Source organism: Theobroma umbraticum, unplaced genomic scaffold, assembly GCF_002168275.2.
Source record: "Theobroma umbraticum cultivar Fairchild unplaced genomic scaffold, ASM216827v3 scaffold_56.0, whole genome shotgun sequence".
Lineage (NCBI taxonomy): Eukaryota > Viridiplantae > Streptophyta > Magnoliopsida > Malvales > Malvaceae > Theobroma > Theobroma umbraticum.
The window spans coordinates 7,468,338-7,493,356 of NW_018397256.1; the positions used below are offsets into that span (position 1 = coordinate 7,468,338).

The 25,019-nt window shown below is 35.7% G+C and overlaps 3 protein-coding genes and 1 pseudogene across 9 annotated transcripts; 2 read left to right on the top strand and 2 right to left on the bottom strand.

The window, feature by feature from the left end:
- The first annotated feature begins 880 nt into the window (after nucleotides 1-880).
- On the top strand, nucleotides 881-4,675 carry LOC110410808 (BSD domain-containing protein). Of its 2 annotated transcripts, XM_021420685.1 has the most exons (4): nucleotides 881-1,653; nucleotides 2,450-2,634; nucleotides 3,205-3,359; nucleotides 3,880-4,184. In XM_021420685.1, the coding sequence occupies exons 1-4, from the start codon at nucleotides 1,119-1,121 to the stop codon at nucleotides 4,034-4,036; spliced, it is 1,032 nt and encodes a 343-aa protein (XP_021276360.1). In that variant the 5' UTR covers nucleotides 881-1,118; the 3' UTR covers nucleotides 4,037-4,184. The 2 variants fall into 2 exon arrangements, with proteins under 2 accessions (XP_021276360.1, XP_021276359.1); XM_021420684.2 differs by lacking the exon at nucleotides 3,205-3,359 and having other exon boundaries at nucleotides 887-1,653; nucleotides 3,880-4,675.
- LOC110410806 (uncharacterized) lies at nucleotides 4,476-14,910 on the bottom strand. 3 transcript variants are annotated; one of them, XM_021420683.1, is made up of 10 exons: nucleotides 13,445-14,910; nucleotides 12,642-13,061; nucleotides 12,213-12,514; nucleotides 10,990-11,673; nucleotides 9,688-9,849; nucleotides 8,672-9,574; nucleotides 8,377-8,592; nucleotides 7,257-7,517; nucleotides 5,130-5,394; nucleotides 4,476-4,641 (listed from the first exon to the last, which is right to left on the bottom strand). In XM_021420683.1, exons 1-10 carry the CDS (start codon nucleotides 14,637-14,639, stop codon nucleotides 4,625-4,627), a joined length of 4,425 nt encoding a protein of 1,474 aa, XP_021276358.1. In that variant the 5' UTR covers nucleotides 14,640-14,910; the 3' UTR covers nucleotides 4,476-4,624. The 3 variants fall into 3 exon arrangements, with proteins under 3 accessions (XP_021276358.1, XP_021276356.1, XP_089638878.1); XM_021420681.1 differs by having other exon boundaries at nucleotides 12,642-13,103; XM_089782752.1 differs by having other exon boundaries at nucleotides 12,642-13,015; nucleotides 13,445-13,572.
- A 1,485-nt stretch (nucleotides 14,911-16,395) lies between these two features.
- LOC110411532 (uncharacterized) lies at nucleotides 16,396-21,128 on the bottom strand. Of its 4 annotated transcripts, none has more exons than XM_021421727.2 (5): nucleotides 20,899-21,128; nucleotides 20,443-20,783; nucleotides 18,849-18,969; nucleotides 18,152-18,211; nucleotides 16,396-18,044 (listed from the first exon to the last, which is right to left on the bottom strand). In XM_021421727.2, exons 2-5 carry the CDS (start codon nucleotides 20,571-20,573, stop codon nucleotides 16,635-16,637), a joined length of 1,722 nt encoding a protein of 573 aa, XP_021277402.1. In that variant the 5' UTR covers nucleotides 20,574-20,783; nucleotides 20,899-21,128; the 3' UTR covers nucleotides 16,396-16,634. The 4 variants fall into 4 exon arrangements, with proteins under 4 accessions (XP_021277402.1, XP_021277404.1, XP_021277403.1 ...); XM_021421729.2 differs by having other exon boundaries at nucleotides 16,396-17,551; nucleotides 17,651-18,044; nucleotides 20,443-21,128; XM_021421728.2 differs by having other exon boundaries at nucleotides 16,396-17,554; nucleotides 17,651-18,044; nucleotides 20,443-21,128.
- Nucleotides 21,129-22,253: 1,125 nt separating this feature from the next.
- On the top strand, nucleotides 22,254-23,948 carry LOC110410359 (uncharacterized; annotated as a pseudogene).
- The last annotated feature ends 1,071 nt before the right edge of the window (nucleotides 23,949-25,019 follow it).

The window sequence follows — 25,019 nt, forward strand, 5'->3', positions numbered from 1 at the left end:
TCGATATCCACCGGCTGTGATGCATATCCTGGAGCCAATTGTAAGAGCAGGTACACAATTAGACAATCCATTCTACCAAAATGTGGTCCGGCTTTCGTGTCTTGAATTCAAGACATAGGAAAGAGCTAAGGACCTTAGCTCCAAGAATGTCAATTTCAAGGTCAACCTAAGTTCTTGTCTTGTAGCATTATGGACCATTTTTATTTGATAATTCGAGAGAATTATGGAAAATCTCATGCTTTAAGATTCGTAATCAGTGATATTTAGTGTGTTTTATAATGAAATGTGATTGTAAGAATTGTATTGAGATCGAAATGAAATATCATGGTTGAGTAGAGCATGTATTAAAATGTTGATTAAATTATATTGAGATTGAAATGAAATATCATGATTGAGCAAAGCATATATTAAAATGTTAATTAAATGTGAAAGGGAAAAAAGGAAATGAAAAGTTTGATAAAGGCTTGTATTTAAAATGAGGCTACTAATTATTGAAGAAACAGAGACGAAGGGTTGAGTAATTTACGTTGATTGGAATAATTTCTTCAAATCTTGATCCCTACCCTATTCGATGGGAAATCAAATTCAATTCCAAAATAGACTACATTAATGCCTCTTTAAGCTCAATCACGGTCTTGATGTATTTGACAAAAACAAACACCAAATTTAATTTAATTTCATAAAATACACTTGACAGGTAATATGGATGTCAATAAATAAATAAATAATTAATTAAATAACAGAAAAAGAAAAAAAAGTGTGCTGACTGCTGACTACTGGTGAAACTAAAACGGAGAGAAATGGTGAGGTGTGGAGCATATGTCAACTGCCACAAAGAAGGATATAAATGCACAGAGCAAGGAAGTAAACGGAACGGAAGTTAAAACCCGAACAGCAAAAAGACAGTTCCCCAACAACAACGGATAGATAAATAAAGGCCCCTCAGCCAACGAACTCTAACAGCGCCACCAGCTTTTGTATTTTCATTTTGGATACCAAAAGGGAAAAGGGGTTCATATATATTCATTTGCAGAAAAGAGAAAGGACAACTCCATGTTCTTTTCTCTCTCCATTCTCACCTAACAAACAAAACCAAACTAAATTCATAATAGTACATAATGTCTTGGCTGTTGAAGTCTCTGCAATCCGACGTTCCTGATTCGCCCACGTCGTCACCCGATAACAGTCCCACCAACCGAAACGCCGGCGTCAAGGAGGACCTTTCGGTGCTCGGGGAGACTATCGGTCGCCAACTACGTGGTGTCGCTGCCTTCTTAGCACCGCCTCCATCTTCGCCGCCTTCCGTCACTGCCGCCGAGCGAGAACAACAGGATCAGGAAAAAGAAGAAGAACAAGAGCAGCCGTCGGATAAGCTCGTGGGGATCCGCAACGATCTGGCGGAGATCGGTGGAAGCTTCAAGAGCGGGCTTTCGTTGTTATCGAGTAACAAAGCGGTGACGGAGATCTCCAGATTCGCTTCCGGTTTCTTGCAGCTCCCAAGTCAAGATGATCATGGTCAAAATGATGATGATGACGACGATGACGACGACGACGACGGAGTTCCGGGAATTACGGAAGATGTGGTTGCATTTGTTAAAGAAATTTCCAACCGCCCAGAGTTCTGGACAGATTTTCCTCTCTCACTACATAACGGTATTTCTTTCTTTTTCTTTTTATAAATTTTTCTTCAAACTTGATTTAATTTTTGTTGCATTTTACCTCTGAATTGGTGCAAAGTATGAACTCTTAAGTTTGATTTTAAGTGTAGGATTTTAATACTTCTTCAAAGTATTAACAAAATGATATCTATTTTCTGTTATATTAGCAAAGAAAATCAAATGTTTGCTTTTATGTGATGCCTACGCTTTGTGCAATATGTAACTCTCCGTGAATGTTGGAACCCTAGACTTAGAGGTTTTCTTTGTTAAGGGGGATTTTTATGCACTCTTTATGGTTTTGCTTAACTAGACACTGATGATACTGTGAATTCTGCTATGCTAATCCTGTACGTTTGGTAACTTATTATGCCATTATAGTGGGTATGCTTAGTCAAGAAATGACTTTTGCATTAATGTGCATTGTTATTGAGGGAACTTTATCTGTGTATTTGGTGAGTGTATGAATCTGGCTAAGTTGTTTTGGGTGGACAAATGGTATTGGCTCTTATTGTTTGGTGGAGTTGACTTGCTTATGACTGGCATTTAAATGCAAATAACTGATTCATGGGCAGAGATGAGATTAAGGCTCCCTACTTTGGACCATAGACTTATAGGCTCCCTACTTTGGACCATAGATTTAGTGTAACAGGAGCATATTATATGAGGATACTAGGAGAGAACTTACCCTTGAGCTTCTTTTCTCTTTTCCTGTTCTCCATTAATGGAAATGCATAGGATAGCTAACAAAATGTTGGAAAAATTGGTTTTGAGATATTGGTTTATTATTGCAGATTTCAAAATGTCAGAGGCTCAGAGAGAGCATGCTGAAAATATTGAACACTTAGTCCCGAGTTTTGAAGATCTTAAAGTTAACCTTCATAGTCACATGGGAGACGAAAGATTTTGGATGATATATTTCATATTGTTGCTTCCAAGACTGAATGAGCATGATTTTGAGCTTCTATCAACTCCTGAGGCAAGACTTTTAATATCTTTATTTGGTTATATTGAATTGTACTTGCATGCACGGTAGAGTGTAGAAATAATATATTCTGATCAAGAATGGCCATATCATCAACTGCTTTCCTTAATTCGTCTGGAAATGTACTCGTTTGCCATTTATGTATCCTTTCTACCTTGAATCACATGCATTAGATGTAGGAATAAATTTGGCCAAAAAAAGACGTAGGAATAATACTATAAACATATTTTATTCCCTTGTATTATTAATTAGTCAACTTAACTTTACCCGACATGTATGCTTTATGTTTCAGAAACATATTGGTTGTTCTTGTAGCCAGATGAGCAAATAGCCTGATATCGTATTGGTCAATAACATATTCCTGTGTACATAGTCAAATGCAGCAAATACTGGGTTCCTTGTGCTCTAATTATTTCTGTGTATATTTGTCAATAATGTCTATACGTATTGCTTGCTACAACTTTGAAGCTTCGTGGTGATCTTAGCAACTCCTGGAGTGCCCTGCTGAAAACCCAATAAAATGGGCCCACTATCTGCTGAATCTATGATCTGCCTCTTTTGCAGCAAATCCACCCTCACTCCATTCTCCTCTTCATTTCTCTAAGAAGTGATTCTCCTGTGTGTTGCTCTATCTCAGAAAAATCTATAAGGTTTGGGGCATCAGCAATCAGAGCTGAAGGGCCTTTGAATTTGGTAGAAAGATGGGAAACAAAGAATAGGTATTCTTGGCTGAACCTTATTGGTGCAAAAATCAATGGTTCTGGCTTCCAGAACTTTTTCTAATGTGGGGAGCATTGAGGTTAGGATTTTAAATGTAGAATAGGATTCCCTTCTTTTCTGGCATACAAATGTTGTAAAACTCAGGAACACATGTTCTGCTCTCTTTAATCAATATCAACACATAAAGCAATGATTTAGTTGGTCTTTACCAAGTCCTCTCAGTTATCAATTCACCAAAATCTAGAAAAAAGAATATAATCAAATTTCATTATGGGCATTTTGGAAAATATATATAAAGTGAAGGTTTCAACCGTGACTACATTTTCTCCAGTACTAGATTCTCTTTTTACTCTGAAGTGCATGTGTGTGTGTTTTTCTGCTCCATTGTAACTAATTTCTCTGCATGTTTTGTGTTCACTCTCTGGCTTTGAATAAAAACGCATGCTCTACTAGTGTGAGAGTAACTTTTAGGTTTATGCCATCAAAGCCATTTTCATTGAAGGTTTACTTACGTTGCAGGTTGTTAAAACTAGAGATGCACTTCTGCAGAAGTTGCAAAACAATAACAATGCACAGGTTGCGAATAGTAGTCTTGATGCCTCTGAAGAGAGCAGCGAGGTTAGTGAGACAAAGCGAGAGAATGTCTCCTCTGAGGAAAAGGTCAGTGAAATCGTAAACGCAGCAGAAGGATTAGAGATTACCGATGAAGAGAATGCTGGGCAGTGGCTGGAAGAAGCAGATATTTCTAGTGGAAGTTGTGTGAGTGTGAAAAAAAACCTTGAAGATGAAGAGGATGTTTCGTTCAGTGATCTGGAAGATGATGATAATTATCTTTCTAATAAAGTATCAGTGCCTAAATCGAAACAGGACATCAAAGCTTCTTCACCTAGTGGTTCCAATGACTGGGTTCAGCTGAACAAGAGTCCAGAAACTCGTGGCGGCTTACAGAAAGCAGGCCAATCAAATTCTCGAGATAAAGAGTCTGAAGGTGAGGAGTCAAATGACTGGCTCACTGACGATGATTTCGTCGACGTGGCTAGTGGCACCTGAGTTTCTGATTTACTGTAAAGTTTCACAAAACAGTTTCCTTCCCTACCGTACTTGTGGATCTCAACCTATCACACAATTGTGTTTAAATTAATAATTCAATATCACCTCTGAAGTCGACAACTTTCAATGCTGTTACTGTTAATATATGTACATAAATTGAAACATTGGTCTGTAAATTTCCGACTATATGCGTTCTGCCTCCCTCTTTGTGCTTCTAAGATTGCAAAATACCTGTAAATGGAAAAATCAGTGTTGGAATTGTTTATCCGGTCTTGTACTTCTTTCCGATCTGAGAAATATTAGTAACAGTAATTGCCTAATTATGAATCAGAAGATATTCGCCGAAGAACAAGATTCGATTAGTGAAAGTGACAAAAGAAACGAAAGCAAGCATGCAACTTGTGAGACAACTCGAGAACAATAGTGTTGCTAGCACTGTTGATGAGAAAGCTGTTGGCAAGTGCAACTTTTGATTTAATTCTCTCTTTCCTTCTTTTGACAGACATCAAAATGTTCTGCTTTTCAGTTACAACTGTACACTATAATGATGCACCAACATGAGAGGAAGAAACTTGAAGCATTTACGAGCTTGGCTGGTGAAACAAATCAAGGCTAACCAGATGAGAGAAAAGAAGTCTTTCTGATAACTATATGATTCCCAATGCAAAGTTAAATGTACATGATTATGCCTATTTGTTGTTCATCTGAAAATCACTTGCCTTGACTGAAGCAACAGGAGGTGGGGCTGGAGGGTCCATCACCGTCAAAATTTCGAAGGGTATCTGCAGTCATTGAAGGGGGAAGGCTTCCACTGTTACTTCTTACACGATGTTGGATGGCACGGATCTCTCTTAGGCCATCTTCATGGATGCCTGATAATGTCTCTAGTTCCTTCATTGACAGATTTTCCAGGCCATATCCATAGAGAGGAGCATGTCGTAGCATCTCCTCCTGAAGTGAAGCCCGAAGGGACTGGATATATTGCTGCAGAAAAATTGTAGACACCAAGTTTCAGGAACCAATTAATCTCTGTATGAAGATGTTAAAACAGCAAGGATCAGAACCATAGAAGTCTATATGAGCACCATGTTGGCAGGTTGTTCACTACTTTCCAATACAGCCTTAATCACCAATAAATTCAAGTGTGGGACCTAGTGATGAAATGTGGACTCCACGCATATGAATGGTGATTAAAAGCATATTGAAAGTAATGGACAAAAAATTAAGGGAGGGGAGCTATTGTAAATATCCCTGCCTAAGCTGGAAGTATGCGAACAAAAAAAAACACTAATCTAAAACATAGGAAGGGTGTGGGGAGACGGAGAGAATATAGCCATATTCTCCTCGTCATTGTGAAACATGATCTTATGTCAAGTCCCCAAAGAAGACAGCTACTCAAACAGCAGGACAAAGTTACCAGCAAGGCAAGTGGCAGCCCATAGTCTCCCTGATTGAAAGGAGCATTGAACTACGGGGAGAATGCATCTGATGATCAAATTTCGATTGTAAGGGTATTCAGTTAGTTTTTGAAGAAATCCAAACCAAACTAACTGAAGTGACTTTAACGAAATCATACAAAACCAAACCAGGCATGACAGAGAAAAAGTCTAAGTCAACTCATTAAAATCCATTTTCTTGGATTCAGATTGTCAATTTAAAAATATTCAGGATTAAAAATAAATATTTTACTGATGTAGGATAGAAAGGAGAGATTGCATCAAATTGGCATGGACTGGTATTACTGTTGTAGGGAAAGAAGAAAAGTGGGTTTGAGTTTGAATTTTGGGGTTAATTGAGATTGGAAATTTATAAGTAATTAGGCTTTGTACGAGGTTAGAAGAAATTAAAAATGTAAAAAGCTGTGTAGAAGCGGTTCTGTTTTGTGAACACTACTTGCAAATACTATGTTAGGCTTAGGGTTAAGCAGAGTTCATTGAGGTAGTTGTGATTGGGATGAAACACAGGTGCTAGGAGTTTCACGGTAGCAATGTAAACTGATTTAAAATCTGAATTCTTATGAACACACAGAAAATTGAATGAAGTTTAAGTTACAACTTATTCTGCCAATTAATTCTTAGCACTGTGGGTTTTATGCACCTCTATCAACTCTTTTTCTTCAGTCAATTTTCTCCTATTTCCACAAAGAATTCCAACAAAACCCAAGTGCATAATAGAGGTGCAAGCCAAAGGAAGATTAATTGGAACTGCAAAAAAAGCCAGATATGGATAACATATTGGGTGAAGAATTAATTCTAAGATTCAAATAAAGGATGAGTCTTGAAAGCTTATTCAGTAATTTCTCAACAAAATCCTTCAGCTTTTACACAGGGACCAAGAATAAGTTTTGTCTTTAACCAAAGGGGATAATTAATGCCTAGAAATTGACAAATATGACTTGATTTATGTGATGTATATCAAAATATATAAAAAATTTACATACAATTTAGTTTGGTTCTAGTTTGGGGATTTTCTTTTGAGAACCTAAATTAAACTTGAACTTGATTCATATTGATTTTTTGAATTATCCAAATCAATATGAAACTGAACCACGAGGTCAATTAGGTCCAGTTTGTTAATTATTTTGGTTTTTAATGAGCCCCAAGCCATAATTGCAATTATGTATGACTCAATCTAACTAAATATTAGAATGGGATGATATTTGTGGCAATCTTGAACAAAAAAACTATGCAAAATCTCAGGTACCAAAATTTCTAACCTAACACACTGGCATTAAAAGAATCACATTCTGAGCTAATACATTTAAGCATGAAACTGCAGAAAACCGTTCTACATATAGATGATGGAACCTGAAAAGGTTTTGTGAAGAGAAAGCAAGAAGAACAAACCTGACAAGTATTCAACGCCACTTTCAGCTCATCTTTGTATGTCTTACAGTGTTCAACCTCCTCTTCCTTCTCTTGCTTCTCTCTTTTAATCTGCCCAAGACTCTGTTTCAACTGCTGCACTTCATCTAAAAGTGACTGTTGTACCGCTTCTTGAGCTGCAACCTGCAAAGCGCATCTTCTCCGTTCTTCATCAAATCTTTTCCTCTCAGCTTCTGCATTCCTTAGCCTTTCAGCAAGAACATTTTTCTCTTTAACTACTTTCTGCATCATTTAGATTCAACTCAGCACCAATGACTTCAAATGCAAAGACACAAGGAAGCCTTTTACAGGAAATACAGGCTTTTGTTAAAAGAAACCAAGATAATTGAGCAAGGACAACAGGGTTAGATGCAAAAATTAAACTAAAATTTCTAATAGTGAAATGTTATCATAACTGAAATCACAGTTTATTCTTCAGCGTTAGTTTTGCTGACTCTCCAGGGTAGACAACAGCTCCTCAACTATCACTCAACCCATGTCAAGGACTATTAGTTAAGTCGTGCTTTTTTGCCACACTGTTATTTCAATTATATTTCACTCTCACTACACCATTTTGTAACTTGCAAATGAAGTCTACTTCAAAGTTCAAACATCAGTTCAGACTGCCAGTGAGCTATATTAGCAAGATCAGCACAAGTAGTGATTGGTACAGCACATAATAATAATCAGACCAACATAACAAAAAACATTTTGTTAATGGGTTCCAGCCTGCTTCCCCTTGAAAAGAGAAAAGCGAAAAAAGGATTCCAGCCAAAATCATCTATTTAAATTTTATCTCAGATAACAAGCTAAAAGAGTCTCTACTTGTTTTTGAGATTATCCGTGTTGAGATGCTGCCAAGTGCTCCTTGAGCAGCTGCTCCTTTTGTAATTGTTCAGAACAGGCTCTTCTTATGATAGCTTCCATGCCAACAGGAGTCTCCAAATCTCAACGTTGAAGACTCCCCACGGCATTCCAGCTCATCATTAATAAAAACCATCTTTCAAAAAAAAAAAAACAAGCTAAAAGAGTAAAAACAATGGGCTTTTCTTGCTCTTTAGAAAAAAAGAGAGAGCAAAAACAACTTGCAAACAAGATATACCTTCAATTCTCGATCTTTTTGGGTCTTCAACTGAGAAAGCTGCATCTCCAGGCCACGAAGAAGATCTTGATAAACCTTTTTCTCGTTGGAGAGCTTCACTAATTTATCATTCTGTTCGGAGCAAATATGTTGAAACTGACAATCAACTGCTTGTACCTGTTCAGAAAGTTCCTTCTTTTCCTGAGCAGAACGATCCATTTCAAGCCTCATTTCAGACTGTCACAACAAAAATCTGTCAAAAAGCAAGTACATAAGTTTCACCATCCAAATTGGTAAGAAAAGATATTAAGTACACCTTATAATGAAGAATTGTAGCCTCAGACTCATGCAGCCTTTCTAACAAAGTTACTTTCTCTATTCTCATCTTTGAAAGTTCAGTTCGCAATTCTTCCTCAGCACGGATATTTTCACCCTCTCTAGCACATAATTGGCCCCGAAGTGCAGAACGGTCAGAACTGGCAAGTTGAAAATCATCTCTGATCATGTTTAGAACTAGTCTGGCAACCTTACACTCCTTGTGAACCAAGAAAACCAATACATCCAGGCTAGTTTCACAGCAATTATTAGCAGCACTTGTGACATGATCAACCAATCTTCTCAACGCCTTCTTTTGATAATTTTCATCCGCAAACAGTGTCAATATTAATGAATAAAACTTTCTCAGAAACCCATGCACTTGAGAGTGTCTAGAAAGGAACAATTTATCCGCAAGACCAGAAAGCAATGTAAAAACTTCTGGGTACAAAAAATCCATCCTTCCTTTTCCTGCCGTCTCAGTGTCTCCAAACTGATGTTTTTCAGAAGAAACTACATTGACGCTTAATATTGAAGCACATTTTTCCAACACCATTTCCACTGAATGATCCATGATAAATCCATTTGCAATACCTTTCTCAAAAGCCTGGGTAGTTTCCATAGCAATGGCGGGCATGGCCAGCATCTCTAACAACATAAAGATATCGGAAAAATGGTGATCTCCTGCATGCAAACTCCTGGTTGCAAGTCCATTTTCACCAGTTGATGAGGGACTACTACAATGTGTCAAGTGTTTTTGATCGAGTGAAAAGACAGAATCGATTTCTCGTAACATAGTTACTGCAAGGTCACCAGAACTATTCAAAGTTTTTCCAAGAATATCCAGCACATAAAGTGAAACCTTAGTTCCCAGACTCTCTAACCTTCGACGAATGATACTTACCTACAAAGAAAATAAAGGTAAACACATCAAAAGAGGGTTTTGTTGGGAAAATAAATAAACATTATGATTCACACAGCTATTAAATCCCCATATATCAATGTTCTAATGCTCACTGCTTGAGGGATTTGCTGGCACTGAGATGCAGCTTTAAATAATAAGCAGATGGCAGCTCCAAGTGCTTCACCATTTAAATCACCCACAATTTCAGCTGCTTCAGAGAATGCACATTCCCAAACACCAGTGCCAAAGTGCAATTTACACATGGCCTCAAGAACCTGAAGAACAAAAAGATTTAGTTATTAAAGGGAAAAGAAGGAACAAAAGCTATTGCAGGCTCCATAACAGTAGTGTTTATTTGCCATCTTGTTTAATGCACTCTTATTTACTTTGACTCTCTTGGTCTGCCAGTTGGCTCTCACAAACTGAAAAGAAAGCTTTTCATGATGCATCAGGTAATGCCATGAAAGACATAGAGAATCACAAATTGCAATGCTTTTTGTATGTTCTTAACTTTCAACAGTACATAAGAAATCCACAGCAGACTTGTTTCTGCAAAATCTTGCTTTACATGCTATAAATGGTGACAAAAATATTGATTCAATAGCAACTCAAACCAACAGGATAATTTATGAGGAAATCTCACAACTAAATCGAGGCTGATAAGATGAGCTTAGAGCCCAAGAATAATATGAACAAAAGGTATCAATGGAGATGAACAATTAAAAAAAAGAATAAATCATAAATATTAACTGTTAAATTTAGTCTCAACTACGAATACCAACTGCATTCTAATTTCAATAGGATATATGGGATGAAATTTAAGAGGCAAAATGGATAAGGTTGGGGAGCCATAAGATTCCACAATACAGATATTTTTAAAACTCTAGTTGAAATTTCCCACAAGAATTCAATGGCATCTGGTAGCAACATTTTTTGAGATAAATATAGCCCTTACAAGTAAATAAAGTTTGAAGAACAATTTCATCACTTCATAACATTTACCAAAGGGTTAATAGCCAGTTTTAGGAAGTTCACTACAATTTGTATGATTTTAAAAACAGACCACACTCAAAGGTAAAAAACATGTGATGCAATGTACTGCACAATGTGCATTGAAACCTCAATAGACTATGCTAAAGGGCTACCATCCAACTAAAATGAGTGTCAAGCTCCTATCTAGCATGCTCTTAAGTGTATCATGAACATGCTACCCACAGAATTTTAGACCTGAATTTCATAGTGACTAATATGAATATCTGATTCTAAACTCTAAACCAGAACATATATGAGCAAAATAACCCTTCTAAAAATAATTATTTAATTTTAATTAAATGGTTAAATGGTTAAAGCCTTTTCAAACAACTTTAATATATTTCATAAGGAACATTAGGTGAAAATAGATGAAAATGTCTCACAGGTAGTCGCATTGAAGATTCTGCACATGGCTTTTGGAGCTGATCCAGAAGAGCAGAGGCAACAACTTTATGCTCAAACCAATATGCTAACTTGGGCAACAAAGAAACTAGATCTGGTAGCAGATGCTTAGGAGCTTCATCAAGTAATATTAAAATCTTCTCCACAAATTGACACCTTTGGCTTGGCTCTGAGGGATCTTGCGTAACATCATCATCTAGATCCTTCAGTGAATTAAAAATAAATGCTAAGATCTCCTCAGATTTACTATTTAATCTCTGGCAACACTCAACCATTACATCTAAAAGTGCATTGTCAATTTTCTGACGCAAGAAATCAGCATCCATGATTGAAGCAGCTAGCTTGGATGGAAATTTATCTGCGTTAACATTTACCTGCCCTGTATCAATGCTACTGGATAATTGGTGAAAAAAATAGTTCAGTTTAACAGGATTGTCAAGGTAAAGCCGCATTCCAACCAAAACTCCAGCAAGTGTGCCAAGATCCTTTTTAAGTTCCTCTTTCAGAATAACAAGTATCAGAGAAGTATCATGTTCAACATTAAGGTGATCTCTTGCGGTTTCAAGAGGCTGTCTGGAGATGTCCACATTACATCCGGTCATTGCTTTACAAGTTTCAGAACTAGTATTTTTATGAAGCTTAGTTGGTGTGACATCACCCAGAACCTGCACATAATATTCTGAATGGTAAAACATTTATGAATATTGTAGCATCAAGGGCAAAAACGAAAAAAATTAATAAAACAACCTCAAGCATTTGGAACAGAGTTATATCAGCATTGTGTACTAAATATTGTAAAACTCAGTTGAAACTGCAGTCCATGACAAGAGAAGGAATCCTTCAGCCAATTAAAAGAAAAATAAAGATACAGAGAACAATTGTGTGAAGCAATTACTCTTCTTTTTATTTGCTTTTTCTATGAAAGAAAAAGAACCTTTCAATAGCTAATGTCATGAAAAATTGAAAAAAAAAAACTTTCCATGGATATTTTTTTGTGTTCACTGGGATATGAAGAAAATGTTAATCAGCATACATAAATACTAATCTCGAATAGATAAATTGATCACCCTAACAAAGTATTAAGCTAGAAATGGACAAAAAACAGGGGGATATAATTTAGCACTAAATAACTGGTAGAAGCTACAGAATAACATACAGAAAATCATCTTAATTGCTCAGGAAAAACACACAAAAGCATGCTAACCTCCAGTTCTGAGAAATCGAACCATGGGCAATAATCAAGTATCTCACAAACAAAAGTAACCATCTCACCAATAACAAACCCAGCATCTGCTTCCAGCATATTGGATAGTTTCATTAACTGTAGATCACAATTAGTAGAAGTCTTTGTACATAGAGAAGACTCCTTCCAGAAACGTTTGGCAGGGTGCTTTTGATTTAACACAGTCATCCTGTAACTAACCCAAAAATCCTTATCAGGATCATTCACAACCGATGGATCACACTCCAAGTAAGCATATATGGTGTCAGACAATACATGTACCCCTGCATTATAATATTAGAATAAGGGAAGAGCAAACTGGATGATAAATTACCAAGTGTCTTCTGAAACCAGGTGGCCAAAAAAAAAAAAGAAGAAGAGAAAACCAACAACTGATACATGCTGCCTTACCCATTCGAAGTTCTAATTGATCAACCTGGAAACATTTGCTATATATGTTCTGGGTTGCCAATATTCTCTTGAAGGATAAGAAGTTTTCCACCTTCCAAGTGATCGACCACCTTTTCTTATCTCCATCTTTATGGGCAGGTTTATTGCTTGACTCTGGGATATCCTGCATTTGGAAGGTCTCCTTCAAAATAAGAACATCTGCACCAAAGATAACAGTATCTTGAACCAGATACCCAGAATCCTTATCAAAGAGACTTGTAAGAGTCACAAATTCAGACCATCCCAATTCTTTGGTAGCTTTTGAGTAACGTTCCTGTGATTCCTTCACAATAGAATTGTCTCTCATCTTCTGGTTCGTAATGGCTAGCTGATAACTGGCAAAACAACTCCAATCCGTGTTAGCATTTCGAGGATCTGAAACTTCAAGAAACATCGAAAGGTGGGAAGGTTTCTGAGATAGCCCTGGTGTCATCAGGTATTAGCAAACAATCCTATCAGTTCTGTCTTTCATACTTATATCAAGCCACTAGTCTAACAGTTACAAGTATGCTGCTTAAATAGTACAACTATACATGTTTCTCTTGCTGAATAACTGGACATTTGGCTTAAAATTCTCTAGAGATAACAAATTCTTTGTTAAGCGTTCACAACTTTTTCGCTCATTCTTCACAATTGCATGACCATCTAGATGTAGCCAAAATGTTAACAAGTGATAAGTAATTATTTCACAATCTATTAACAATTCAGAAAGCACAATAAGTTTGAAATAATAAGAATTTTAAGTCATGCTTTATATTAGTTACCTCTAGGATAAACAACCAGGCGAAATTCATGATTCCCAATCTGAAACTTTTTGCTCTTAGCAAACACTCCTTTCATCTTCTTCTTCTTCAGAATATCCTTCAACCTCGAGAAATTTTCAATCTTCCAGCTATACTTTCCCATATATGTGTCACCTTTTTTGGTTACACTAGAATTCCTTAAACCAGCACTTAGAGTAATATTAGACTCTTTGATCGCATTGAAAGATACCGATAAAACCACAGAATCATCCACAACAAACCCTTTATCAGACCCAATAAAATCAAACATCTTCATATAATCAGTCCAACCTAGAGTTGTATCATCTCCATTAGAATTATCCCAACTAAGCCTCCCATACGAGTCCCTACGCATATGATTAAGCCCTGGCCTTTGATTTAAAACCGATATTTGAAACAAACACCAACTACTCGTATTAAGGGCTACACATTTACGACACTTGTGTGCCTCATTAGCCTCCAAAAATAAAGACAAACACTCAACTCCGTCAACCTTGGTTTTATACACATTAATATGGACAACTACTTGACCAACTTGAAAACCAGGGCTAACCATCTTCTGGGTCCTGATCATTTCCTTGAACAAACTAAAATTTTTAACCTTCCAAGTAAATTTCCCGTTGAAGACAACAGAGTCACAACCTAAAGAAGATATAGAGTATTCCCCCTCATTGTTATTATTATTATCTCTGGAGAATGAAACTGACTCATCCAAAATGGAAATTTCAACAGAAACAAGCAAAGAACCATTGTTGAGAAACCCTGATTTTGGATCAAAAACTGAAGTAGCAACTCCAAAGTCACCCCAGCCAATAGTTTTTTTCTTACTACAGAATCTATAATAAGACTCTCTGGTCAGAGACTTTGACTTGTCTTCATGGTTCAAAATGCTTAGTTTATAGCTAGCAAAGCAATCAAATTTGGAAAAGCAGCGTGGGTCATTGATTTGAATGTATAAAGAAAGGTAACTGGGAGGGGCCAAAGAATCACCTCTTGGGTATAACAAGAGGCGGAAATCAAAGCCACCCACTTCAAAATATGGGCTGTAAACGGTTTTCTTGGTTTTGAGTTTTGAGTTGTAACGGACTGTCCATTTGGTGAGACACGAATTGTCAGTGCGGCGGTCTACGGTGACCGGAGATTCCGGCGGCGGGGAATGGGAAGAAGGATCTGACATGTACGAGGTTGAAGATGATGACGTGGCGGGTTCTTGTTTGCTTTGGGTTTTCTTTGTCTTGTTTATGGGTTTTGGTGAGGTTTTGGGTCTAGGGTTGTTTTCTTGGGATGTGTAAAAATACGGGTTTTCTTTTGTTGTCTTCTTGGATTTGATGAGAAATGGGGTTTCAAGGTATCCTTTTTGGTTTTTGTTGGCTATACTACGTGATTCCCTTCTCTCTTGAGTCTGTTTGTTGGCTAAGAAAATAGAAAGACTTGGGAGAGAAAGTTAAAAAAATGAGAGGGAAAACAAATGGGTCCTTTGTTGGGTCTACTCACTCCTTGACGAGGAAGGGAATTTCATGAACTTCGGGTTGACTAGTCCGCAAGAAACTAAAGAAAATTTATATTTAGATTTTTATTTAGTTTTAAAGGTTTTACTGATTTTCAAATAATAAACATCTACATTAAATAAAAATTTAAGTTAATAATTAAATTTAATTATTTAAATCCAATTATTTAAGAATCAATATAACTCATATCAAATCATTATAATTATTATTTTTTTTTCATTTTAAATCCAATAATAAACATTTTTGGCCAAGTAAGTTTCTATATCTATATCATATTTATATTATCATTCTACCAAACCCAGTGAAATTGAGATTTGGTATAAGAAGTTTATGATATGTTGTCTGGGCTTCCATATATTAAAATTAAAATTTAAAAAATCAATAAATTAATAATTATTATAAGGTGAATTTTTTAAAATGTTGATTAGGTTACCATATTTTCAAGGTTGATTTTGGGAAGCCAAGGAGGTCACAGCTGGTCTTTCCAAATTCATTTGGAGGAGTGAATAATGATAGCTAAATTTTGATTTTTTTATTGATTTTTGTCTCAGTTTTAAATTCAATATCGTTTTAGAAGATGAAAAATAAAAAAAAAAGTTTAACTTTATTGTTTTTAGCATAAAATACTTAATTTTTTAAATTTTAATTGAAATTTTAGACAAATTTATTAATTTTCAAATTGAAAAGTTCATTTGAAAAAAAAAATATTTTTACTAAACATATAAATTTAATAATTTATCAATAATTAATTTGATGATGTAATAATATTAAAAGAATAATTTTATTTTTTATTAATTTTAAAAATTATTATTATATAATTTCAAAAAAAATCAAGAGAGCAACGATAGCTGTCCTTGAATATTTTTTTAAAAAAATTATATAATAATATTTTTAAAATAAATAAAAAATATGTTAATATTTTAATATTTTTTATTAATTGTGTTTACATTTTTGAAGTAAATTATTTATTTCAAAAATTAACAAATTCACTTGAAATTATAACTAAAAGTTAAGAGAGAGAAAATGTTTTACTTTTCTTTTTAATATAGTTTTTTGTATTAACATAGCATGTTAATGTTCTTTTCTCCCTTCTACCAGATTAAACTTAATGCTCCTTACTTTCCCTCCTACCAAACACAATAATAATGTCGTGTACTCAACCGGCAGCTACATAAAGCTTATACGAGCGAAATAAACGGAAACGTAGAGAAAGATCGGCCACTGATTTTGAAGACATATATTCTTAGGGGCTGCTCCTCTTTGGGACAATGATTTCTGGTGGAGAAAGAAAATCGAAAACATTACTACATAATTATTAACAGATTTCCAGATGCACCACGTGTGGCTACTTTGCAAAGCTCAAAGCGTTATCTTAGACAGTAACACCATAGATATGAGAAGTAATTGCTTCACCCGAAGAGAGACTTAAGAAAAATATGGGAAAACAAAAATTAAAACAACATTTAAATCTGAAATTCAGAAAAACCTGATAACAGAAGTTGCAAAACTGTAATGTCCACTTATGAACCTGCCCATCAACTAACTGCTTATTTACAAATTGATATTTCTCTTTACCTTAGCTTCTATGAAGTCTCAACCCCCTTTGGAACAGCATTTATACAGAACTTTAACTATCTAACATTTACCTCCGAAAGCTGGTTTCATCACTCCCTGCCCCTCCATCCAGGAGGGTGGACAGGTGGCCTCCAAAGAGGGATAGAATTGGACCGCATCAAAGAACTTGGAGCCTTCTGTATATATCTATCAGTTTGTCTGGGTTGTGCTGGTTTCACAGAGGCAGTTATTGGACAATGACTTGCATGATTGGATCTTTGGGTAGAAATAGGCAACTGGGCAGCTAAAGCTGAGGCCAGGGGACTTGGATGGCCTGGAGATGGACTTCCTAACTCTGAGTTTGATAGAGTAGGATGGATAGAAGCCGTGACTACCTTTGCTGATTCAAGAACTGTCTGCTTCCAAAGCTCTACATTTGGTGGACACCATTCAGGCATGTCATCATCATCATCAAAGATATTCTTCTGTGGTGCAACTATGGTAGTGATAATAGGTGTAAAGGTTGTGCTGCTTTTGGTGGTCTGTTTTGGTTCTAAAATTGGTAATACTGGGGTCTGATCATGTTCATAAACTTTCTTTCGTGGAGGCAAGTTCAGAATGGTGTCGAAAGAAAACTCAGGAAGAGGGAAATTTTCTGCTCGTCTTTTATTTGGAGAAGGTACTGACTGTATAGTTGAAGTCAGCGGCAACGACCCAACAATTTTCTTTAATCCTTCAACCAGAACATTCTTGTGAAATTCTGCATTATCTAAAACCTTATTTCTTGGAGTTTGAGATATATCACACGCAGTCCCAAAATCAAATTCTGGAAGATCATCATCATCAACAGCAGGAATGTGCTCTTTTGTTATAACTGATGGCAGCGAAAAGACAGGATTTTGAAGTCCCAAACTAGATTTAGGTTTCTCTGATTCTGAGTTAGCTATAAGAGACATTTCCCTTTCAGAAGCCTGCCCCTTGGGTCCGAAGTGACAGATAGAGTCAGAACACGAAGATGTTTGAAGTCCTGCTACGTTGCTCAATGCAGATGTTGCAAACAAGAGATTAGCACAGGAAGGAGAGTCATGCAGTGCAAGTTGGATGTCACTACTCTCTACATTCTCACCTTCATTTCTATTGATTACAGCACTCCCAACGCCTATGCAGTCTGCTATTGATGTGAGTGGGAGGGATTCCTGAGCTGGTTGTGTGCATGGTGTGTCATTTTTTTTCCCCAGAACCTTTTGTTCAGAGCGGGAGCTCAGACGCTGCTCTGTCGAGGAAGAATGCTTGCTTTCAAGCTCCCTTTTAACAGAATTAGAAGGTCCATGATTTCTTCGCCAAACAACACAACCAATTAACGAGTTCTGCTTATCTTCAACAGCAGCCATGCCTTTGAAGAATCCATGTTTTGCAAGTATGGTGATTATGGCATCACTGCGAGGACATATGTAAAGATCAATACCTGGAGAGAGTTTAGCAAACCCAACTCTTTCCCCTTTCTTGTACCCTTTTGCAACCTGATAGGATTACAAGAAAATATGAATTAATATATTGATCAGAAATCCTCAAGAGGCACTCCAGGCACTGCATGACCATATTCATATTCTTTTTTCAATCCACCTACCTCTTTCAAGCCTGCCAGTCCTGATTCAGAAGACCCTTCTTTCCAGCAAAGTGATACTACCTGAATATGAGCGCATTGATCTGTCAGAAATTTGATTTAAAGAAAAGTACATCTAACTAGCAATGCGCTAATCCTAAACTAAAAAACTAAAAAGTAGGATATTACCCATTGCAGTTTGTACTTTTTATGGAAGAAGATTCAATACAAAGATTTGTGAATTTGATTCCAAAATCACTATGCTCACATTATTCATTAAAAGGGCACATATACCTGAGAGTTGAGACTTGAGATAATCAAAATGCTACGAAGACATCTGTAGGGCTACCTCCAGTTTAGCCTGGCTTTGGGCCTTTTCACTTATGCATGAAACAGTATGCTACAAAAGGTAACTGTTATTAATTTTGAAAAAACCTCTCTCTCCCTCTGTCCTCCCCTCCCTCCCCCCTCTGCAGTGGGGTTCCAAAACGGCATTTCTTCACCAAAAGTTGAAAAGATGACTTCAAGGTATTGCACACACTGACTTAGCTTTTGCATGCAATTGAAACTCTTTGTGCTAAGGAACTTAAAGTTTTTAACCGTTTATCACTTTCAAACCTGGTTATATAACACAAGGAAGATCCTGATATAATTTATAGAGGTAAATCACACACTACATAATTTGAGTTCAATGACAATAACTCAGGAAAATAAATCTTACCATCAACCCTCTATTGCGTGAGCGAGCAAGATCCTGAATATATTTCTCAAAAGCCTCTAGTCTAACTTTTCCTTTGACTTCTACAAGTTCAGACCACTGCACATAAGGCATCCTTTCACCGCTACACAACAAATCCATCGTAAATAAGATTAACTATAAAAGATTTACTACTCAAACCTTATATGTTGTGATGGCTATCTTATACCAAAACGATCAATGATGCATTCAGTGAAAAAACCGTCCTAGTAAGCCAAGAGACCATAAACCAGGTGTCCAACTAGGACACCAATATATGGGTATAGAAGTGAACATATACCAGAAATAGTCAAAAAGATAAAAGGATTGTGTATCTGAAATTACTGATTATTGGCATGACGGTAAATTTGTTACAAAAGAATCAGAGCAATGAAAATAAAATGTTACTTTTGAGAGATTTAAGTGAACAGAAATGACATTGTGTTGTTTACAATATAGCAAAAATAATAATATAAGAATCAAGGAATACAAGGATGATAATATCAAGCAACACAAAAATTCTATGCGGCAGAGGCCTTCCCTCATAGAGTGGCATCTTTTATAAGACTCAAGTTTCTCAGAGTTCCACAAGGAGTAACTGTGAACTCTCTTCACAGAGGATAGTTGCAGGAGATAGGGAGGCATTGATCAGTCAAAACTCCAAAGTATAGATCACAATTTCTGGGTCTGTTGTAGATCTTAACACATAGGGGAAGGGCAATTTGTCATTTAATCAATGTCAACTATTTGCTCATTCAATTTATATTCCACACTGAATAGATTTGATGATTATACATTTCATCATCTGTTGCCTCTATAATCAAATGGCTATATTGGATTTGGTTGTTGGACCAAACTGAAAGGACAATTCCCTAAATATCCATTTCAGTTTCATACTATATCCAGGTGGATCTTAGACCATTAATACAAGGTTGCCAATGCAAATTCTAATGAAGTTATATCAATTAAAATGTTAAATGGTTTCAGTTCCATGTCCATCTCTCATTAGATGATTCTTTCTCTCATGAAAAAAAATTTACCGATCCTACATCATACCAAATGTAGCATAGTTTGCATGAACAAACGTCTGATCAATTTGGTTATTATTTTATACTTTAAGCATCAATTATAAAGTATTGATATAAAGTTCTCTGGTGTATTTTATGCCTTTTTAGCAAAAGAAAAATCTAAAGACAATAAACTGTTTAACTTGTGATTTTGCCTTGTTTATTTGGTCCAAATTGCTCTATTTTTTGAGCTATTGTGAATTTTCCCAACAAGAGTTGTCCTTCCTTTGATACACAGGACTTTTTGCATAGTATAGAACACTACAAAGCTTTTATTTGCAGTGAGTCTGAGAGCTTGCAAATACAGAAAATTAATATCTTTTTGAAATGCTTCTTAGAACAGAACAGTTAATAGTAATTTAACTGATTTAAAAACAACTACACGCAAACCAAAACCCAGATCATTTCATCTTCATGAGCCAAAACATTAGCAAACAAATGAATTGAAAACCTCTAATCTACAACCAATTGTTTCTTCTTTTTTTTTGAAACAAAAAGAGTAGCTGAATAACCTTTTGAAGAAGGCAACAACCGACACAGTTACAGAAGAATTAAGCTGGAGGGACCCATCCCAGAGCTTCTCAGCAACTGTTGGACGAGCCAACTTCAAATTCCCAGAACCTGACCCTTCTCCTTTCCCCATAGTTATTATTATTACATCTATGCCATCTTCACCGCAAACCAGGATTCAGGTTACCCAACTCGTTCGTCTCATAGCGGGAAGTGATGATTGCATTTGCACTTGATTTCCATACTCCTCCAAGCCTCTTGGGCAGATTTATCCCTCCAGCCCATATATTGGCGAAATTCCCAGAATTTCCACAATCCACAAACCAAAATGTTTACTATATCTCTGTTAAACGACGACAAATTCAAACCAAAAAAAAAAACAGGAAATGAATGATGAAATACTCGTGAGATGAAAGGGGAAATTCTTTTGCTTGACAAATCAGAAAGGAGGGCCGTACGATCGAGAGGGAGTCTAGTGCACAGAGTGTAGTATGGGACAGTGCGTTTCGAATTGGATTTGATCAATGACTTTTCCTTTCCCCTTCGGAATAGGGTTTGTGAAAGGAATATAAACGTTACCGTCAAACTCACCAAATGTCGAAGCACGGTAACCTACTGCAAACAGGTAAGATAGAGATGCACCATTTTACGATTTTCTGATTAGGATCGGGCACGATGAATGTACGTACTTAAAATACTTTGTAATGGTTTAATTCTTTTTCTCTGCCTGCACTTTGTTTTACTCGTTTGATTAATATTTTAGATACAAATAAAGATGTTAATAATTTGAAATTAGCTAGTAATTTTTCTTGGTACATTTCATATCAGCTAAATAACTATATGTTCGAAAAATTATTGCTATATATGTTAATTAGGAGAGTTTTTAAAGTTATCATATATTTTATTAATATATATTTAAAAAATTAATAAATTTTTTTTAAAGGCTAAAAAATTAATAAATTAACATGATAAATGAAACGATATATTTTCAAATTTTGATTTTATTATATAGTTTGAAAATACTATTTGAGATGTAAGAATAATATAATCTTATATATATATATATATTGGTATCTTATTAACTTCTAATTCATTCTTGTTATTCATAATAAAATGTAAAGAAAAAATTTGAAGCAAGATGAAAAAAATAGAATGAAAATAATTAAAAATTATGTTCACGATCCTGTTTAAATTATATAACAGTACGAATTATTCATTATGAAAAAGAAAAAAAATAAAAAAAGTTGATAAATTCAATCTTACTATTTAAGCAATGTGAAAGATAATTTGATTATTTTAAAAAATTTATGGGCTCAAGTGAAACCTTACATAAATTTCAATTAGTGTATCCAATCTATGTAATTTTCAAAGTAAAAAACTGATTTGTTTAAACCAAAATACCTGAAATTTCTTCATGATGCCGGCAGAATTCTTCTTAACCATGAGAATGGTGCACGATGAAAAGGACCAAAGGAAAAAATCCAAAGAGCAGTTTACCGGCTTTGGATCATGTTTGACCTTGGACAAGAGAATATCGATGTTACCGTTAATCCTAATTCAAGGGATTAATTTATCTTGGCTACTTACCTGTCCTTAATTAACATTGTTGAATTGCATGTCATGTTCTAAAATGTTTCAAAGCATGCAAGCAACAGTCTTCTTTTAAGAGTATATTATCATAAATGGCAACGAAATGAAAATAAAACAGGATGCATGCCTTTGGAGCTTGACTTAATGAGTGAAGATCAACCCCTAGCTGTATATACCTGTTTACTTTGGAATCCATCTCATGAATGAACACTGTGCAAAGAAAATGGAGAGGAGGCTTTTCGAAGCAGCGATGGACGGGTCTGTAATTTCCTTGCTTCAAGAGGATGCGTTAGTTCTTGACAGATTTATCGCTGGCTGTTGTGCTGAAACACCTTTACACGTAGCTTCTATGCTAGGACATGTTGAATTTGTTGAACAAGTCTTACTCTGAAGCCCGAACTTGTGAAAAAAACTTGATTTCCGAAAAACATCACCAACTCACTTAGCAACTGCAAAAGGTTACCTGGATATAGTGAGAAGATTGCTACAGGTTGACCCTGACATGTGCCTTGCTTGCGACAGAGATGGGAGAAACCCCTCTGCATGTTGCAGCCATCAAGGGTCACATTATTGTCTTGAAAGAGTTGGTTCAAGCCAGGTCCCGAGTGGCTCGAATGCTGATGAACAGAGGTGAGACCAGTTGGAGGTAATGAAGTTCTTGGTGGAGGCCGTCGGCGATGATGAGTTTGTGAATTCTAAGAATAATGATGGGAATTCCAACTTGCATCTAGCTGCGGCCGATCAACAAATTCAGGTATGTTTGGAAGTGGAAAATTATAACCTTTTCTAGGTCTCTAGTTGCAAGCCACCGCCAAGTTTCGAGTCATATATACTCTCTTTCTTGATGGGGAAGAAAAGAAGGAATTAAAGTAACATTAATGGTTTATGAAATAAAACAAATCATCTCATTATCATTGTATTATTTATTTAATAATTATTGAAATAAGATAAATTCATGAAGGGAATTATTTAAATGTGTTTGGCATAATCATCTTTATCATCCTTCATAGTTTGTTGTTCTTGTTTGTCTCCATGGGGATAATTAAGGAAACTTCGGGGAACATACCAAGTCTAGGACTCAAATATGCTGGCTGTACATTTCTTGGTTGCTAATACTTCAGTGGAACTGAATTCTCTAAATGCAAATGGATAGACACCGCTTGATCTTTTATCCTAAAATGGAAGAGATTAGAGATTGCTGCATCGCTTCAAAGTGCTGGAGCTGTAACTGCAATGGGTACTTTGTCAGAGCATGAACTTGAAGCTATGAGGACCAGGATTTTATCCTCACCTGCATCTAATAGAATTCATCCACTCGTCCCTCCCAACAATTTAGATGGCAAAAAGCCTGTTAAGAGGCATTCTGATTGGCTGGAGGAAAAACGCAGTGCCCTAATGGGAGTGGCCTCACTAATTGCTACCATGGCTTTCCAAGCTGGTATCAATCCTCCTAACGGTGTTTGGCAAGAAAGCAATAATGATGGTTTCGCATCAAACATTCATAATGGCTTATAACAATCCAAAAAGATATCAAGGTTTCCTAACGTATAACACAACCGGTTTCGTGGCATCTCTCAGCATCATCCTATTGCTCATCAGTGGATTACCCTCTAGGGGGAGAATTTTTGCTTGGATTTTGATGGTGATCATGTGGATTGCAATTACTGCTATGGCAATGACATACATGTCGTCCATATTAGCTTTCACACCTTCTCATGTATCCGGTGTTTGTTTCAGGGTATTAGTGTTCGGGATGTTAATATGGGGCAGTTTGATGAGGCTACTTCTTCTTGGTCATTCTATTCGACTGTTAATCAGGATGATCAGATACCAGAGAAAACCAACGCAAGCGAGGCAATCTTCAGATTCATTAATGGTCACGAACAATCCAGAGTTTTATGCGAATAATCTTGTGTAGACATGTTCTAACCAAGAAAAAGGATATATAAGCGTACAATTCTTCCAAGTATGCTTTTTAAATGCTTAGGTAAGGTAATCTGCATATGTTATGACTTGGCTAGTGTTACCAATATGATGCAAATCAAATCAAGGCATGTTTATTTTCTCTCAGCAAATCAAGGAATTAAAGTATGCATTTAACAAAAATTCAAAAGTTTATGATTATGTCATTCAGCTTAATTTGTAGCCTATTTCCATGGATATAGGCAACGAAGAGATTTCCATAATACATTGATAGAAAAATCAAAATTACAAGAGTTTAAATCCTTCAAACATATATTTGACATCTGTCCTTGTAACATCTTATGGGACCTAATTCTCTTTATTTACATATAACCAATTCGTTTTAGGTTAATAGTATCAAAACCTTGTGTGTTGTGCTAGTAAAATTGAAAGTCCGAAACAAGGACTTGGTCTCTATCTGTTAACGTCGAAGACATCAACCAGAGAAAACTGGAAACATCTGGGCTTATAACGAATACTCTTTATCTAAGAAAACTGAAAACATCTGGGGCCAATACTCTCTATCCAAAGACTAACACCTTTTGTAGCACTAATAAATATGTAATCTGTTTCGGTATTTGTTTGGTCAATCAAGGATTTGGACTTAATTTAATATTGGCATAAAGTTTTGTCAATGGAATACATTTAATATTTTATTTTTATTTTTGATTCAAAGAATTTATTTTTTTCATTCGTAATTTTTTAAATTTATTTCAAAGTCAACTATCCATCAATATGTTAATAAATTTTGAATAAAATTTATCGCTTGTAGATCTATCAAGGTGCCATTTGACAAATTTCATCCATATTTCATATAAATTCTAATGATAAATTGACATATGAATGGATTTAAAATAAATTCAAAAGATCATAAACAAAAAATTTAAATTTTTTAAATCAAAAAGATGAAAAATTCAAATGATCAAAATTAGAAAGAGCTAATCTCTGATCCATTAGGGGAAACGAATTCTCTGGTAACCATCAAAAGTCTAATTCTTATTAAAAATTGGGTTTATGAAGCATGCAT

Coding starts and splice junctions, on each gene's coding strand:
- LOC110410808 (XM_021420684.2), top strand. CDS start 1,119: ATGTCTTGGCTGTTGAAGTCTCTGCAATCCGACGTTCCTGATTCGCCC. Junction 1,654..2,449: donor TCCTCTCTCACTACATAACG/GTATTTCTTTCT, acceptor TTATTATTGCAG/ATTTCAAAATGTCAGAGGCT. Junction 2,635..3,879: donor AGCTTCTATCAACTCCTGAG/GCAAGACTTTTA, acceptor CTTACGTTGCAG/GTTGTTAAAACTAGAGATGC.
- LOC110410806 (XM_021420681.1), bottom strand. CDS start 14,639: ATGTCAGATCCTTCTTCCCATTCCCCGCCGCCGGAATCTCCGGTCACC. Junction 13,104..13,444: donor CCTGGTTGTTTATCCTAGAG/GTAACTAATATA, acceptor TGATGACACCAG/GGCTATCTCAGAAACCTTCC. Junction 9,850..10,989: donor AATCTTCAATGCGACTACCT/GTGAGACATTTT, acceptor TTTGTTCTTCAG/GTTCTTGAGGCCATGTGTAA.
- LOC110411532 (XM_021421727.2), bottom strand. CDS start 20,573: ATGGGGAAAGGAGAAGGGTCAGGTTCTGGGAATTTGAAGTTGGCTCGT. Junction 18,970..20,442: donor GTTGTTGCCTTCTTCAAAAG/GTTATTCAGCTA, acceptor TTTGTTGTGTAG/CGGTGAAAGGATGCCTTATG. Junction 18,045..18,151: donor GACTGGCAGGCTTGAAAGAG/GTAGGTGGATTG, acceptor TAATCCTATCAG/GTTGCAAAAGGGTACAAGAA.